Below are 13,013 nucleotides of genomic sequence, written 5' to 3'. Positions count from 1 at the left end.
TCAGTAATGTGGATATAATGACTATGTGGGTAAAGGCAAATAATAGAAATGTCATCACTTCACTGTAATGCAGCCTTTAAAACCAGGAAAAGAAAACAATTCTATATTAAGATGTGATGATATCCAAAATCTAAAATGATATCTAGTCTCGAAGCTATGGAGGACGGAATCTGCCAAAACAAAAAAATATTTGAAAAAAAAGGAATTTTCCCTTTTATCTATTTATGTATACATTTGTATTATTTTTTAAATGTATTTATTATTTTTTTGCATTTTTTATTTATTTATTTTTGCATTTAATCTTTATTTATTTTCTATTTATTTTTAAATGCATCTATTTATTTATTTAATTTTGCTTATTTAATTCCCAAAACCTATTTTTTTCTGTATTCTTTTCTTTATACATTTCTCTACACGTCTTTTTACATTTCTTTCTGCATTTCTGCCTTATTATGCAAACGAGCTGGCTGTCACTCAACGTGTGTCATGCACCTGAGTGCAAAGATGGACTATACGCTAGCCAGCTATAAATAAATGTGGGTAAATAAATGAGGGGTGAAATGCAAAGGGAAAATCGTGCAGGAATAAATAAATAAATGCAAAAATACATACATATATAAATGCATTTAAAAACAAATACGAAATAAATAAAAAATAAATATTTTTGTAATTAATAGAAATAATACATAGATAAAAGGGAAAATTAAACAGAAGAGTAAATAAATAAGGGAATTAATACAAAGAAAAAGAAATAAAATTAAATATCAATTTATGCCACATTTTATCAATTAATTAATGGCTACAATTATTTTTAATATTATTTTTTCCTACATTTAACGACATATTTGTTTTTGCTCAAAGTCTTTTAATTGGTATTCTGTACAAAATCCAATAAATAATTGTATAAACAAATTATACCCCCCCCCCATCCTATCCCTATAACAATATTACTGCACCATTAAATAAGCAGAGTTAATTTCATAAACAATTACATTTATACATATAAACGAATTAAATCCGATAGCAACATAAATAAAATATATACCTAACAAAAACAAAAAGAAAATATAATAAAAAGAATTAAAAAAAAGGAAAGGACCAAAAAAAAACTGAAAAATAAGTAAATTAAAAATAACAATAATAATAAAAAAAAAAATAAGTATAAGTTGTGAATTACATTTACAACACATTACATCTAATGACATATTTATTTATTTATCGAGTCATTTATTTATTCATTCATTTATTTTTGTCTATGGTTGTGAACTGTTGTAAATACCAGTTCACCCTCCAGACCAGCCGGCGTCGGTAATGTTAATCTGCACAGCATCACAATCTGTAAAACTCATTAGAAAAGAAGAAAACACAAGCACATCAGAGGAGTAGATGATGGAAATATTACAATGGGAGAATCTGATAGGAAAGACATCTGAGAAAGTACACAATCTTCTAATTAATTACTGAAGGGCAACAGGAATAATGGAGATAATTTAATTATTATTATGATTATTATTATGATTAATAATAATAATAATTATTTTTAATTTTAATTTTATTGTTGTTGTTTTTTTGTATTTATTTATTTTATTATTTTTATTTATATTGTTTTCCCTGCCAGTCTCCTGCTCCACACTCCAGTAGTCCAGTAGGTGGCAGTAATGCACCTTTAAGCTGTTTTGCCAATAAACACCAAAGAAGAGGAAAACACAGCAGCGCTGGACTCTGTCAGTCAGCTGGCTTCATATTGACCCGGTAGATTGGTGTCCGGCGTTAACTTCGTTAATAATAGATACACAATAAGCTCAATTAATTGTTAAAGATGTCTAAAAGGCATCGCCTGGATCTGGGTGATGACTACTCCTCCACTAAGAAGAGGTCTGAAGGGTGAGTGTGTGATTTAACCAGTCAGCTGACAGCTGACCGTTAGCATGATGCTAGCTCATCAGGCTAGCAGCATCAGGGAGGTTTAATAACAAACAGAGACAATAACAACAGTAGTTGATGAGTTTGTAGCTGTGGGCTTAACAACACTTTAATGTTCCTCTGATACAGGCTTGTAACTGCATTGTGATCAGCTACAGTGTGTTAATAACTTCATGTAGGTTAGCTACTCTAGCTAACAGACACTAGCCTTCACCATTGAGACACGTGTGTTTGAGGCTCACAACCTTAAAGCTATCTTAAGTAGATTTAACGTTAGCTGACTAACTTCAACTCAAAAGACTGATCTGAGCTAAGTCTCTTCACTCATTTGACAGTTTTGTTATGTAACAAAATCTTAAAGTTATTCAGAGGAACTTTAAGATATGTTGTTCTTATATATTGTTTCTTATTTTGTGTCTTTTATTGCTATAATCTTATGTATTTATATGGTTCTTATTGTAACTTGTGCCTCCAAATGACCCCATGCCTTTAATGTTTCCTCTGACTTAACTAATTGTTGGTTGTCTGTTGTATGTATGGATGTAATGGACTGGGAATGCTACACATGAATTGCCCCCTTGGGGATAAATAAAGTTGTCTGAACTGAACTGACGTTACACCCATGTGAAGGTTATACTGTTCACTTTTAGTTGAAACTGATTTAAAGAGGTGTTTTATTGTTATTTTGGAGGGGTTAGGATGTGATGCTGTTGGATTATATTACATTTTATTCACATATGTGTGTATTATTTGTCCAAACTATCAAGAGAGTTGACTAAATGTATTATATAACGCCTCTAATATCACCCAAGGGTAAGAAAAACTAAATCTCATAACCTTCTTACGGGATGGATTTATTGCAGGACTGTATTTTTTATAGTTTTTCCTAACAGAGCACTGCCAAGTTAACAACTTTACAGTTCTTTTTTTAGAAATGTTTTTTTAATGTTGTACCTTTTGACGAGAAGAAGAAGAGAAGAAAGGCACTTTATTGACATTCAATTTTTTCCCTCTGTTATTTTATACACACAGTATTTTTTTTAAACAGGTCCCAAATACACACACAAACAGGACCTATATACATGAACTAATGGAGAGATGTCAGAGCGAGATGTACACTCATTACTTGGTCCATGCGGGGACTTGAACCAGTGACCCTCCGGTTCCCAAGCCAAGTCTCTATGGACTGAGCTACTGTCGCCCCCAGAAAGATAACTATAGACCGATTTATTGTTATTAACTCATATATCAGTGTCTGTCTCAAAAATCCATTATCAGGCGGGCAACAGTATACAGCAGGTTCATGCTTACAGTCTTTATGTCATAGAGGACTCAACATAATTACTAGTTTTTGTTCACATCAACATCCAAGTCATAATTACCTCTGGGCAACCCTGAGTTCAGATATTTTCTACCTGCTGGTTAAAAATATGGAACAAAGTCCGCCATCCAAGAAGGGTTTTTTACACTGCATGTTGTTAGCCAAGGGGCTAAGAGTTGACCCTGACTAAATTAGCCCCTTTTCAAACACACACATTATTATCCCAGGGCTATATGATTCACACTGCACTTCTACAAACCCTGGGTTAAATGTCAGTTGTAACCCGTAGCTACTTAACAGACTAGAATTTCAAACATTTTCACGGTTTACTTTGGCCCTGTTTCACACTGGCAATTTTAAGCCCTGTGTTTAGTAAATTTTCAGGGAATAACCCTGCAAACTTGGTGCTAAACCTTCTCCGGAGCCAACCTCCCATCTTTGCTATTCATTCCACGTGAAGTGAACAGGGCTAAACTGATACTTATACTTTGCAATTTTGACAGCAGTTTCTGTAGAAAATGACAAAGTAACTTCATAATGATTTCTTTCACATTGGAAATGTTTACAATGATGCCGTACCCTGATGTTGACAGGAGAGACAGAGATCGTGACAGAGACCGCGAGGACCGCTCCAGGGACAGGGACCGAGATAGGGACCGGGAAAGGGACAAAGATCGGGACAGAGACTCGAAGCTTTCTAGTGTCCCGGCTAACAGCACGCCGCCCGTGCCACTCTTGGCACCCATCAAGCAGTTGGCTATGCAACAGCAGGTCAACCCATTCACCAACCTGCCGCACACGCCACGCTTCTACGAGATCCTGAAGAAGAGGTTGCAGCTTCCAGTGTGGGAGTACAAAGAAAACTTCAGCGATATCATCACACGTCATCAGAGCTTTGTACTTGTTGGAGAAACTGGCTCTGGAAAAACAACACAGGTCTGAAATGCAGTCTCTTATGTGACTTATCTCTTATGTTTTGAAGTAACAGCATATCCAGTATGATGGCACAGTGTTGCTTAAACATGTCATTATTTGATCTTAATTAATTGCAACTTTGCTTCATTCTCCAGATCCCACAGTGGTGTGTAGACATGGTGAGGGGCTTGCCTGGGCCTAAGCGGGCGGTGGCCTGTACTCAGCCCAGGAGAGTGGCTGCTATGAGCGTGGCTCAAAGGGTGGCAGACGAAATGGACGTGATGCTTGGACAAGAAGTCGGCTACTCCATTCGATTTGAGGACTGCAGCTCTGCTAAGACTATACTCAAGTAAGTGATTGAGGTCTACTAATGCACAGAGTAACTTCTTTTTATAGACACAGAGTGACCAGTCTTATTTGGTTTAATCCATAACGTCTCAAATCTAACAAAGCATGTCTGTAATTTCTTCAGGTACATGACAGATGGTATGTTACTAAGAGAGGCTATGAATGACCCGCTGCTGGAGCGATATGGTGTGATCATTCTGGACGAAGCCCACGAGCGAACTCTGGCCACAGATATCCTGATGGGAGTACTCAAGGAGGTGGTGCGTCAAAGACCGGATCTGAAGGTACTAGCTCATTTTTAAATCGTGGTATATGTTATGCCTTGCTCCAAAAACATTTTCAACCGTCCCAAAGTCAGTATACACAAACAAATTTCTAAATGTTATTCTTTCACTTTGTTAATGTCATCTATAGTGGTTATTTGCATAAAAACACACATTTCAAATGATTAGAAAATAAATTATTCTATTTTTATTTAAATATTTGCTTTGTTAAAAAAATCTTGGCATTAGTAGTGAAAACATCTGCTTCAAACAACTGTACTTTTCAAGTTTCTTGTCAAAAACAACATTTTACAAGATTACATTTGAACACCATCATTATAGCATTATAATTCACCTTTGCCCAATACTTGTTTTTACTGAATAGAGCGGAAGGCAGCATTAAATACAAGTCAATGCAACATCTGTTAACGTTAGCTGTGTTATAAGCAGGACTGTGCTAGGGAGAGAACCCGTGCTGTCGGCAGACGAGCCGGTCACTGTGTGTACTCTGAGCAGCATCATTGGAATGAATTACAATATAGTAAGTGTCTGATTTAAGTTAGTTGTTCCAAATGTTTTAATGTTGTCCCTACACGGCTTATTTTTTTGACAATTGTGACAAAATGTGAGCTTTATGTCTTCTTCACTCGCACTGAAAAACTTCCACACCAACGACATGTGTGTGTGACGGTACTGTCTGTGCCGCTGTGCGCCGACGTAAAAGTATCATGCGGCATGTGTGTAAATGTGACCGTCAGGTTTTGATTGTTGGCCGATTGATTGGTGCATCTCTGCAAAAAAACTGTAGCAATGATTTGTGCCTAAAATGAATAGAACCGCTGTACCTGACGAAGAGCTAGCCTGGATGTTTTATAGTGTAATAAAAATAGAATGATCAAAGACAGTGTTTTACAGTGTTATGAGTCCTTGGAAGGCACGATAAATTAATTGGTAAGTGTGCCAATTTAATTACGTCATCACTTGCTTAAATTACAGTTGATCACTGTTTAAGGGCTTGGCGTATAATTAATAGAATAGAAAATACATGCTTAAAAGCACCGGCTGAGGACTTAGCTGGTTCTTTTTAATTTTAATCACATTTTTATTTTGGCCATACACAGATTATTTAGTATTTAAGACTTTCAACAGATGAAGAGGAGTTTGGTAGTTTACACAGTTGCATATATGCAAAACTACGTCAGAGCAACGTCTTCTTCTGTAACTAAGAAATTGCAGGATCTTATCAAGCAAATGTCATTATTATATATATCAAGTCTGTTTAATTTACTGATCTGACTAAAATTGCTCTGGAGCTGGCACTAATCTAAACATACAGATTCAGACGTATCGGTGCTTAAATACATCATTTACAGCAACGTTTTTCCTTCATGCACAGGTGATCGTCATGAGTGCCACACTAGATGCCGGGAAGTTCCAGGTGTACTTCGACAACTGTCCTCTCCTGACTATTCCCGGGCGTACACACCCTGTGGAGATTTTCTACACTCCCGAACCAGAGCGAGATTACCTTGAAGCAACGATCCGCACTGTCATCCAGATTCACATGTGTGAGGAAGATGAAGGTGACTGCCTTCTCTTTCTCACTGGTCAAGAGGTACAACTTGTGGCGCTTGCATTACGTGCTCCAGTGGAAATCTCATTATAGCCGCATTGTTCTGTTTCCTCAACACACAAAGTTCAATCAAATTTTTTCTTTCAGGAAATTGATGAGGCCTGCAAACGGATCAAGCGCGAGGTAGATGACCTCGGACCTGAAGTCGGAGACATCAAAATCATTCCACTGTATTCCACATTGCCACCACAGCAACAACAAAGGATCTTTGAGCCTCCTCCTCCAAGAAAGCCCAATGGTGCAATAGGAAGAAAGGTACATTTTAACTAACAGAACAGATACAGTTTACTCTAAAAGGAGCACCAGATTAAATAAATGATGATCTTACTCCGTGGAGGGCTTTACGTTATGTTTCCATTTGCACCTATTGACAGCTTGTTGCTTCATCCTCAGGTTGTGGTTTCAACAAACATTGCTGAGACCTCTCTGACAATTGATGGTGTGGTGTTTGTCATCGATCCTGGATTTGCCAAGCAAAAGGTGGGCGAAGCGTAACTCACTGGATTTTTATTGCATTTAATCCTGTTTGTAATATGGTGCTACATCGATTTTGGATGATCCCGTATAAATGGCATTAGGGCATATTATTATACTATTTAATTTAATCATGCTTTCAAATGTGTGTCCAGGTTTACAATCCGCGTATCAGAGTTGAGTCTCTGCTCGTCACAGCCATCAGTAAAGCTTCTGCCCAGCAGAGGGCGGGACGAGCCGGCAGAACACGTCCAGGGAAATGCTTCCGCCTCTACACAGAGAAGGCTTACAAAACAGAGATGCAGGCAAGTGACAGTCACAGACTTCTTGTTTTCTTCACTTGTTGAGATTTGGCGGTAGATGAAAACAAAACCTCAGATAGTTTAGCCTGTTCTTAGAATTAATACACACATCAATCGATTGATTTTTTTAGTTGTTGTTGTTTAGTAACATTGTAACCCCCCCCCCCACCCCCCACTCCAGGATAACACGTACCCTGAGATTCTTCGGTCCAACTTGGGATCTGTTGTGCTCCAGCTGAAAAAGCTGGGTATCGATGACCTTGTGCACTTTGACTTCATGGATCCACCAGGTGAGTTAGTCTGCCCTCTGAATGATAAAACATGTATTAATCTCTACTTGGGCATAACTCTCATAACCTTCCTATCGGCCTCTTCCCTCTCCGCAGCTCCTGAGACACTGATGAGGGCCCTTGAGCTGCTGAATTACCTGGCGGCTCTCAATGATGACGGTGACCTGACGGAGTTGGGCTCCATGATGGCAGAGTTCCCTTTGGACCCCCAGCTGGCTAAGATGGTCATTGCCAGCTGCGAGTTTAACTGCTCTAACGAGATCCTTTCCATTACTGCCATGCTGTCAGGTAATGCCCAGGACTGGGCTGACATCTTCCTTGCCTTCTGTAGGCCATGTCTCTTGGGGGTTAAACACACTAATCACAGAAAAAAAGTGTCCCACCAAGAATATAGTTTGTGCAGAGCATTTTGGTACACATGTGAATGAAGGCAGGACAAATAATCATACATAATTGTATATTTAATTTGGTATTACTGACGTTTTTTCACATTTTTAAGTCCCATGAAAATCTTGAAGTGGTATCTCAAGCACTTTAGTCAACGCCTTTGGATCTTTAACATGTACAGATATGACAGTGATAAAATAGAGAAGCAGATGCTCTTAGCAGAACGTAAATGAAAAATGAATTAAGTAAAAATGAACAACGTATTGGCCCAATGATATATGAAAATCTTTCTGGATTTAATTCTGGGAATTATTGTACAGCGTATCATGTTACCCTCTGAATTGTAGTTACATCCAGATGTGAGAAAGTGGCAAATATACAATAACAAATAATATTTTTATTTTCTTTGAGAATGCACAACGTGAGATGCAGACCAAAGTTTTAAACGCATATTTCCATTATTCCTAAAGGAATATATTGTATGCACAATAATCCTTATTATTTTATCATGATATTGAATTATATAATCTGCATGCCATTTCTTCATGGCCATGCAGCCCCAGTATGAACTTGTATGTCATCATCAAAAAGCTTTTTTAATCCACAAATCCAGTTTTGGTTGAAATATCTTTTACTGTGGATAGAGTCACTTCAATTTTAAAGCTTTCCCTTTATTTTACAATAACTTTTAATTTAGGTTGCATAGTGGAAACCGCTTATAGTGATCACGTCTGATCAAAATGATTAATATATGCGGATGACTATTATAATTCTTTTTTTGTTTGTCTTTATTCCTTATTTGTCATGCAGATTATCATCTAATTGACATTTGTATATTTATTACATGAATATAAAGTAATGAAACGGACAGCTTTGCTATTGACTGGCTCGCTGTCCACTGGCAAAAAGTGAGCGAGGAGCTTGGAGCGCTGGTGGAATGGAGGAAGTTGGTTTCACTATAAGGAGATATTCAGGGTTCAACGCTAATGGTTTTTCTGTAGATAGTAGATTTGTGACCCACCTGCCCAAAGTCAATTTTGACTTGCCCCTATACAAATAGTTTTGTTTATTAGCATATATCAAATAACAAAGACTTAAAATGAAATGTCTTGTTTTATCCGCCTTGCTCTCAAACTGCACAATATAGTTGGAGTTTCCTCCTACATCCTCTCGCCACCCAACTAAACTCCTGTTTCCAGGATAATTGAAATGCTCACTTGCACTTCAGCTCGTAAACTTTGTTTTTTTACCCGCTGCCATTTTCTCGCGAGTGCCCGATGGGTACTGTGCATGTGCAACTCTCAACAGAGATGGAGGCGTAGCGGCTCAAGTTTCAAGTTTAGAGCTACAAAAGGAAGCCTGAAGAACACCAAGTTTCGCTGCTGCATCTCGTTGGCTCATTTTTGTCCGTTTGTCATACGCTTTGAGGAGACTGCGCTTTTCATTGAGAGAATTTGACTCTCTTTTGAAAGTCATGATTTCAATGTGCACGCAGCACCAGCTCCAGCCTCAGATAGCCAACTGGAAAGCAGACAAGTTACCGCAAGGCAAAGTATCAAGGGAGTAAAGTAAAAATATCTATATACGCTATATAGAATAATTGTAGTTTTAACATGTTTTTCTAAATGTCATTTAGGAAAAGACCCAAAATTAACACTTTAAGCTGACTACTTGATTAACAGCATTTGTCTAGGAATGATTCTGTCTCGAGCTTTTTGATCTCTATAAGCGGTTTCCACTGTAATTTGTTATGGCCATAATATGTCCAGTACGTTCATTGAATAGTGAGTGAGCTTTTACACTAGTGTTTCATCACCAAAGCAAGTGGATAGGGCAGGTACCACTTAAATCTTTTATTCATATTCATCGCATTTATCAGAATCTTTCCTTTCATTGAAATAATGCATTGTGAATTTTTTTTAACTTTTATCATTATGTATAGTTATCATATGAAGTATTTTAATGATCTGCTCTCTTAAAGGCCTAAGCATTATGTCTCAATACGAAAAAGTAACATTTCTGAATCTTGAAAAGTTAAAGCATTGCTGGTGTCCCTAACACTTTGTAGTTGTGTGAAAACTCTTGTTTTACAGATGTGGTTAAATGAACCCCTCGCTACGAGCTAATAGCCAATACAGTTGGGAATGACCATGAGAACAGACTGCCGCCCCCCTTTGATAGAGCTTGTGGTCCTGCCCTGTCCCAGCGCAGTGTCGAGCGCCCTAGCATCATAGGCTTTGCTCCATGTTTCTGTGAATATTTGACTCATCCCTATGGGCGGCTTTGTTGGGGCCCATACCAACCTTGTTTAGTCCCACAGTGCTTTGTCCGCCCCACGGAGGCTAAGAAGGCAGCAGACGAGTCCAAGATGAGGTTTGCTCACATCGACGGAGACCACTTGACGCTGCTCAACGTCTACCACGCCTTCAAACAAAGTGAGCATCGGGCCTTAAAGATCCCCTTGAGACATGATTCAAGCCTTGGTTGTTGTTTTGAAGATGTTTCATACTTGGAATAATGATTTGTGTCCAATGATTTTTCTACAAAATAGTTAAATTACCCTGTTAAAAAATCGTTAAAGTCACATTGACTCCCGCTCTATGAATATGCAAATATTTTTCATGTGAAAAGTTTACCTACTGGACTTGAGATGTCTCCATTCTCATACAGAGGTGAAGTCCCGCCCCTTTCCGGTGGACCCCATGTGATGTTATTTTGGAAAAAATATGAATGGTAGTCAACGGTGAGAGACAAATCATTTTTTGATCCTATTTGAATTGCAGCATGAATCACACGTTTGTCAATTTTGCAAGTCAAGAAAGTGGCAGTTTGTCGTAGTATCATTTAGTTATGCGTGAAACCGCTCCGTGAACTACATCTCTCGTCTTGTACAATATACGTCACCAACACTAGCTAACTTAGCTATGTTCTACGCACAAATGAAACGTTATCTTACCTGATGTGTTTTATGCAACGACTCCAGGTCTTTATATCAGCCGGGAAGCGAAAGAACGAACAAGAGCCTTTTGTGATATTACGAATCCTACTGTAGCGAAGGCATGACCCGCCCTACTCTACCTCTGATTGGCTTGCCATGATATTCTTAACCTAACCAATCCCGCGCTTCATGCCTAAACCTAACCAATCAAGCCAACGAAGGCGGTGAGTACTAGCCAATCGGAGGCAGAGGAGGGCGGGCCATGCCTTCGCTATAGCAGGATTCATCATTTTAGCGACCCTTTGTCTGTGTGAGTACATCCCAGAACGAAACATACAAGCATCGTAGCTTCAGCGAGAGAGACGTCACTTACGCGACTTTTGGGTGTGTAGTCTTTCGAAATGAAGTATTTTCACAGTCTTATACTTCAACAGTTTTACAACAAACTGACTTTCTTGACTTGCAAAATGATGTTTTAAATTGACAAACATCATATGTTTGATGCATGGTGCAATTCAAACGGGATAAAAACAAAAATTTGCCTCTCGCTGTTGACAACCGTTAACGTTTTTTCCGAAATAAGGTCCTGTGGTGGTCCACCGGAAGGGGAGGGACTTCACCTCTCTGTATACGTTGGAGGCTTCAAATTTCAATTTCACACTTGTGCAAGTTGTACATACATCTTTTCACTGAAAAGAAACGTTAATTAGAGAGAAGTTAGGGGCTGGAAATCAAAAACATTGTTCCAGGATGCACAGATTTGGTTGATAATTCTCTGTGGGTTTGTCATTAGTGACTCCTTTTACACAGTCATTTGATCCATTGTTTATATGAAACATATTGATTTAGTGCAGCTTTACATGTGTTGCTTGTCATGCTGTTTTTTACAGTGTAAAGACCTGACACTCAACCAAATGGTTGAATCCTTGTTTTCCAGACCACGAGTCTAACCAATGGTGCTATGACAACTTTGTCAACTACCGTTCACTGATGTCTGCCGACAACGTGCGGCAGCAGCTGTCCAGGATCATGGACCGCTTCAACCTGCCTCGCCGGAGCACAGAGTTCACCAGCAGAGATTACTACACTAACATCCGCCGAGCGCTCTGCACCGGCTTCTTCATGCAGGTGAACACAGATTAGTAAATGTTTAAATAGTTCTTTTGTAAGACGCCGATTTAATATCTTTCATGATGTTTTTACAGGATAATAAGTAACGTTTGCACCACAGATGTTTGTGGACTAACATCCCCTCTATGCCTTGTAGAGGTCCACATTTATCTGTTAATTAATACATTTCTTTTTTTTTTAATCCTCCAGGTGGCTCATTTGGAGCGCACCGGTCATTACCTCACAGTCAAAGACAACCAAGTGGTCCAACTGCACCCATCTACAGTCTTGGACCACAAGCCCGAGTGGGTGCTCTACAATGAATTTGTGCTCACCACCAAAAACTACATCCGCACTTGCACAGACATCAAACCAGAGTGGTATGTGTGCACAGACTTTCTATTATAGTAATGCAGGGTCATGAAGATAAATTGATATAATTAAGCTTTGATTGTACATAATGTTTCTCCTGACCGAGTTATTCATTGTCTTCTTTGTTCTGTTACAGGCTGGTGAAGATTGCACCTCAGTACTATGAAATGAGTAACTTCCCACAATGTGAAGCTAAAAGACAGTTGGAACGAATCGTTGCCAAACTAGACAGCAAGGAGTATTCCCAGTACTGAACAATAGCCAAGAAGTGTCCTGGAAACCAGCTGGGTACTTTTAGTTTTAGATCGTTCTGTCATTGTATTTTAATGTTTAAAATTTGGCATTTTGATTTTGATATATTTTGTTTGCTTTTTGTTTTGTTTTTTCTTTTCCCATCAATGTTAATTCTGTAACTAAGTGTAATGTCAGATGAAATATCAGCAGCAAATATTAGACCTGGCTATAAAGATTTTCAAAAGGAATATCAGAAACATGTCATTTAGATGTGGTTGACTTTCCTTTAGGGGATTGCTGAGTCATAAAAAAGATTTGTGCTTGCTTTGTTTCTTTAATAAAGGAGCTTTGACTTAATTTCTGTGTATTTATATATTAATTAGTAAAGCCCGCTATTGCAAAAGTAGTGGAGTTTTTTTGCATTTGTGTTGGGATACTGATTAAGTAGTTTGAAATATTGAATTTGCTTGATTAAATATGTCTCCAGATGTATGTGAATCAAT

At 38.2% G+C, this 13,013-nt stretch overlaps 1 protein-coding gene across 1 annotated transcript; it reads left to right on the top strand.

The window, feature by feature from the left end:
* Positions 1-1,687: 1,687 nt before the first annotated feature.
* LOC141764628 (ATP-dependent RNA helicase DHX15) lies at positions 1,688-12,867 on the top strand. Its single transcript, XM_074629961.1, has 14 exons — positions 1,688-1,884; positions 3,838-4,180; positions 4,315-4,508; positions 4,632-4,791; positions 6,167-6,385; positions 6,491-6,658; positions 6,797-6,883; positions 7,033-7,182; positions 7,361-7,469; positions 7,566-7,757; positions 10,169-10,291; positions 11,732-11,922; positions 12,115-12,284; positions 12,413-12,867. Exons 1-14 carry the CDS (start codon positions 1,820-1,822, stop codon positions 12,528-12,530), a joined length of 2,289 nt encoding a protein of 762 aa, XP_074486062.1. The 5' UTR covers positions 1,688-1,819; the 3' UTR covers positions 12,531-12,867.
* The last annotated feature ends 146 nt before the right edge of the window (positions 12,868-13,013 follow it).

This window comes from Sebastes fasciatus, chromosome 3, assembly GCF_043250625.1.
Source record: "Sebastes fasciatus isolate fSebFas1 chromosome 3, fSebFas1.pri, whole genome shotgun sequence".
NCBI lineage: Eukaryota > Metazoa > Chordata > Actinopteri > Perciformes > Sebastidae > Sebastes > Sebastes fasciatus.
Note: the sequence above shows the minus strand (reverse complement) of the source record. Positions and strands in the feature narration are given on the sequence as shown.

Bases quoted from the DNA above. Each gene is read 5' to 3' on its own strand.
- LOC141764628 (XM_074629961.1), top strand. From the start codon at position 1,820: ATGTCTAAAAGGCATCGCCTGGATCTGGGTGATGACTACTCCTCCACT. The intron at 4,509-4,631 runs GTAAGTGATTGA...TAATTTCTTCAG, and splicing joins TCTGCTAAGACTATACTCAA to GTACATGACAGATGGTATGT. The intron at 10,292-11,731 runs GTGAGCATCGGG...CTTGTTTTCCAG, and splicing joins CTACCACGCCTTCAAACAAA to ACCACGAGTCTAACCAATGG.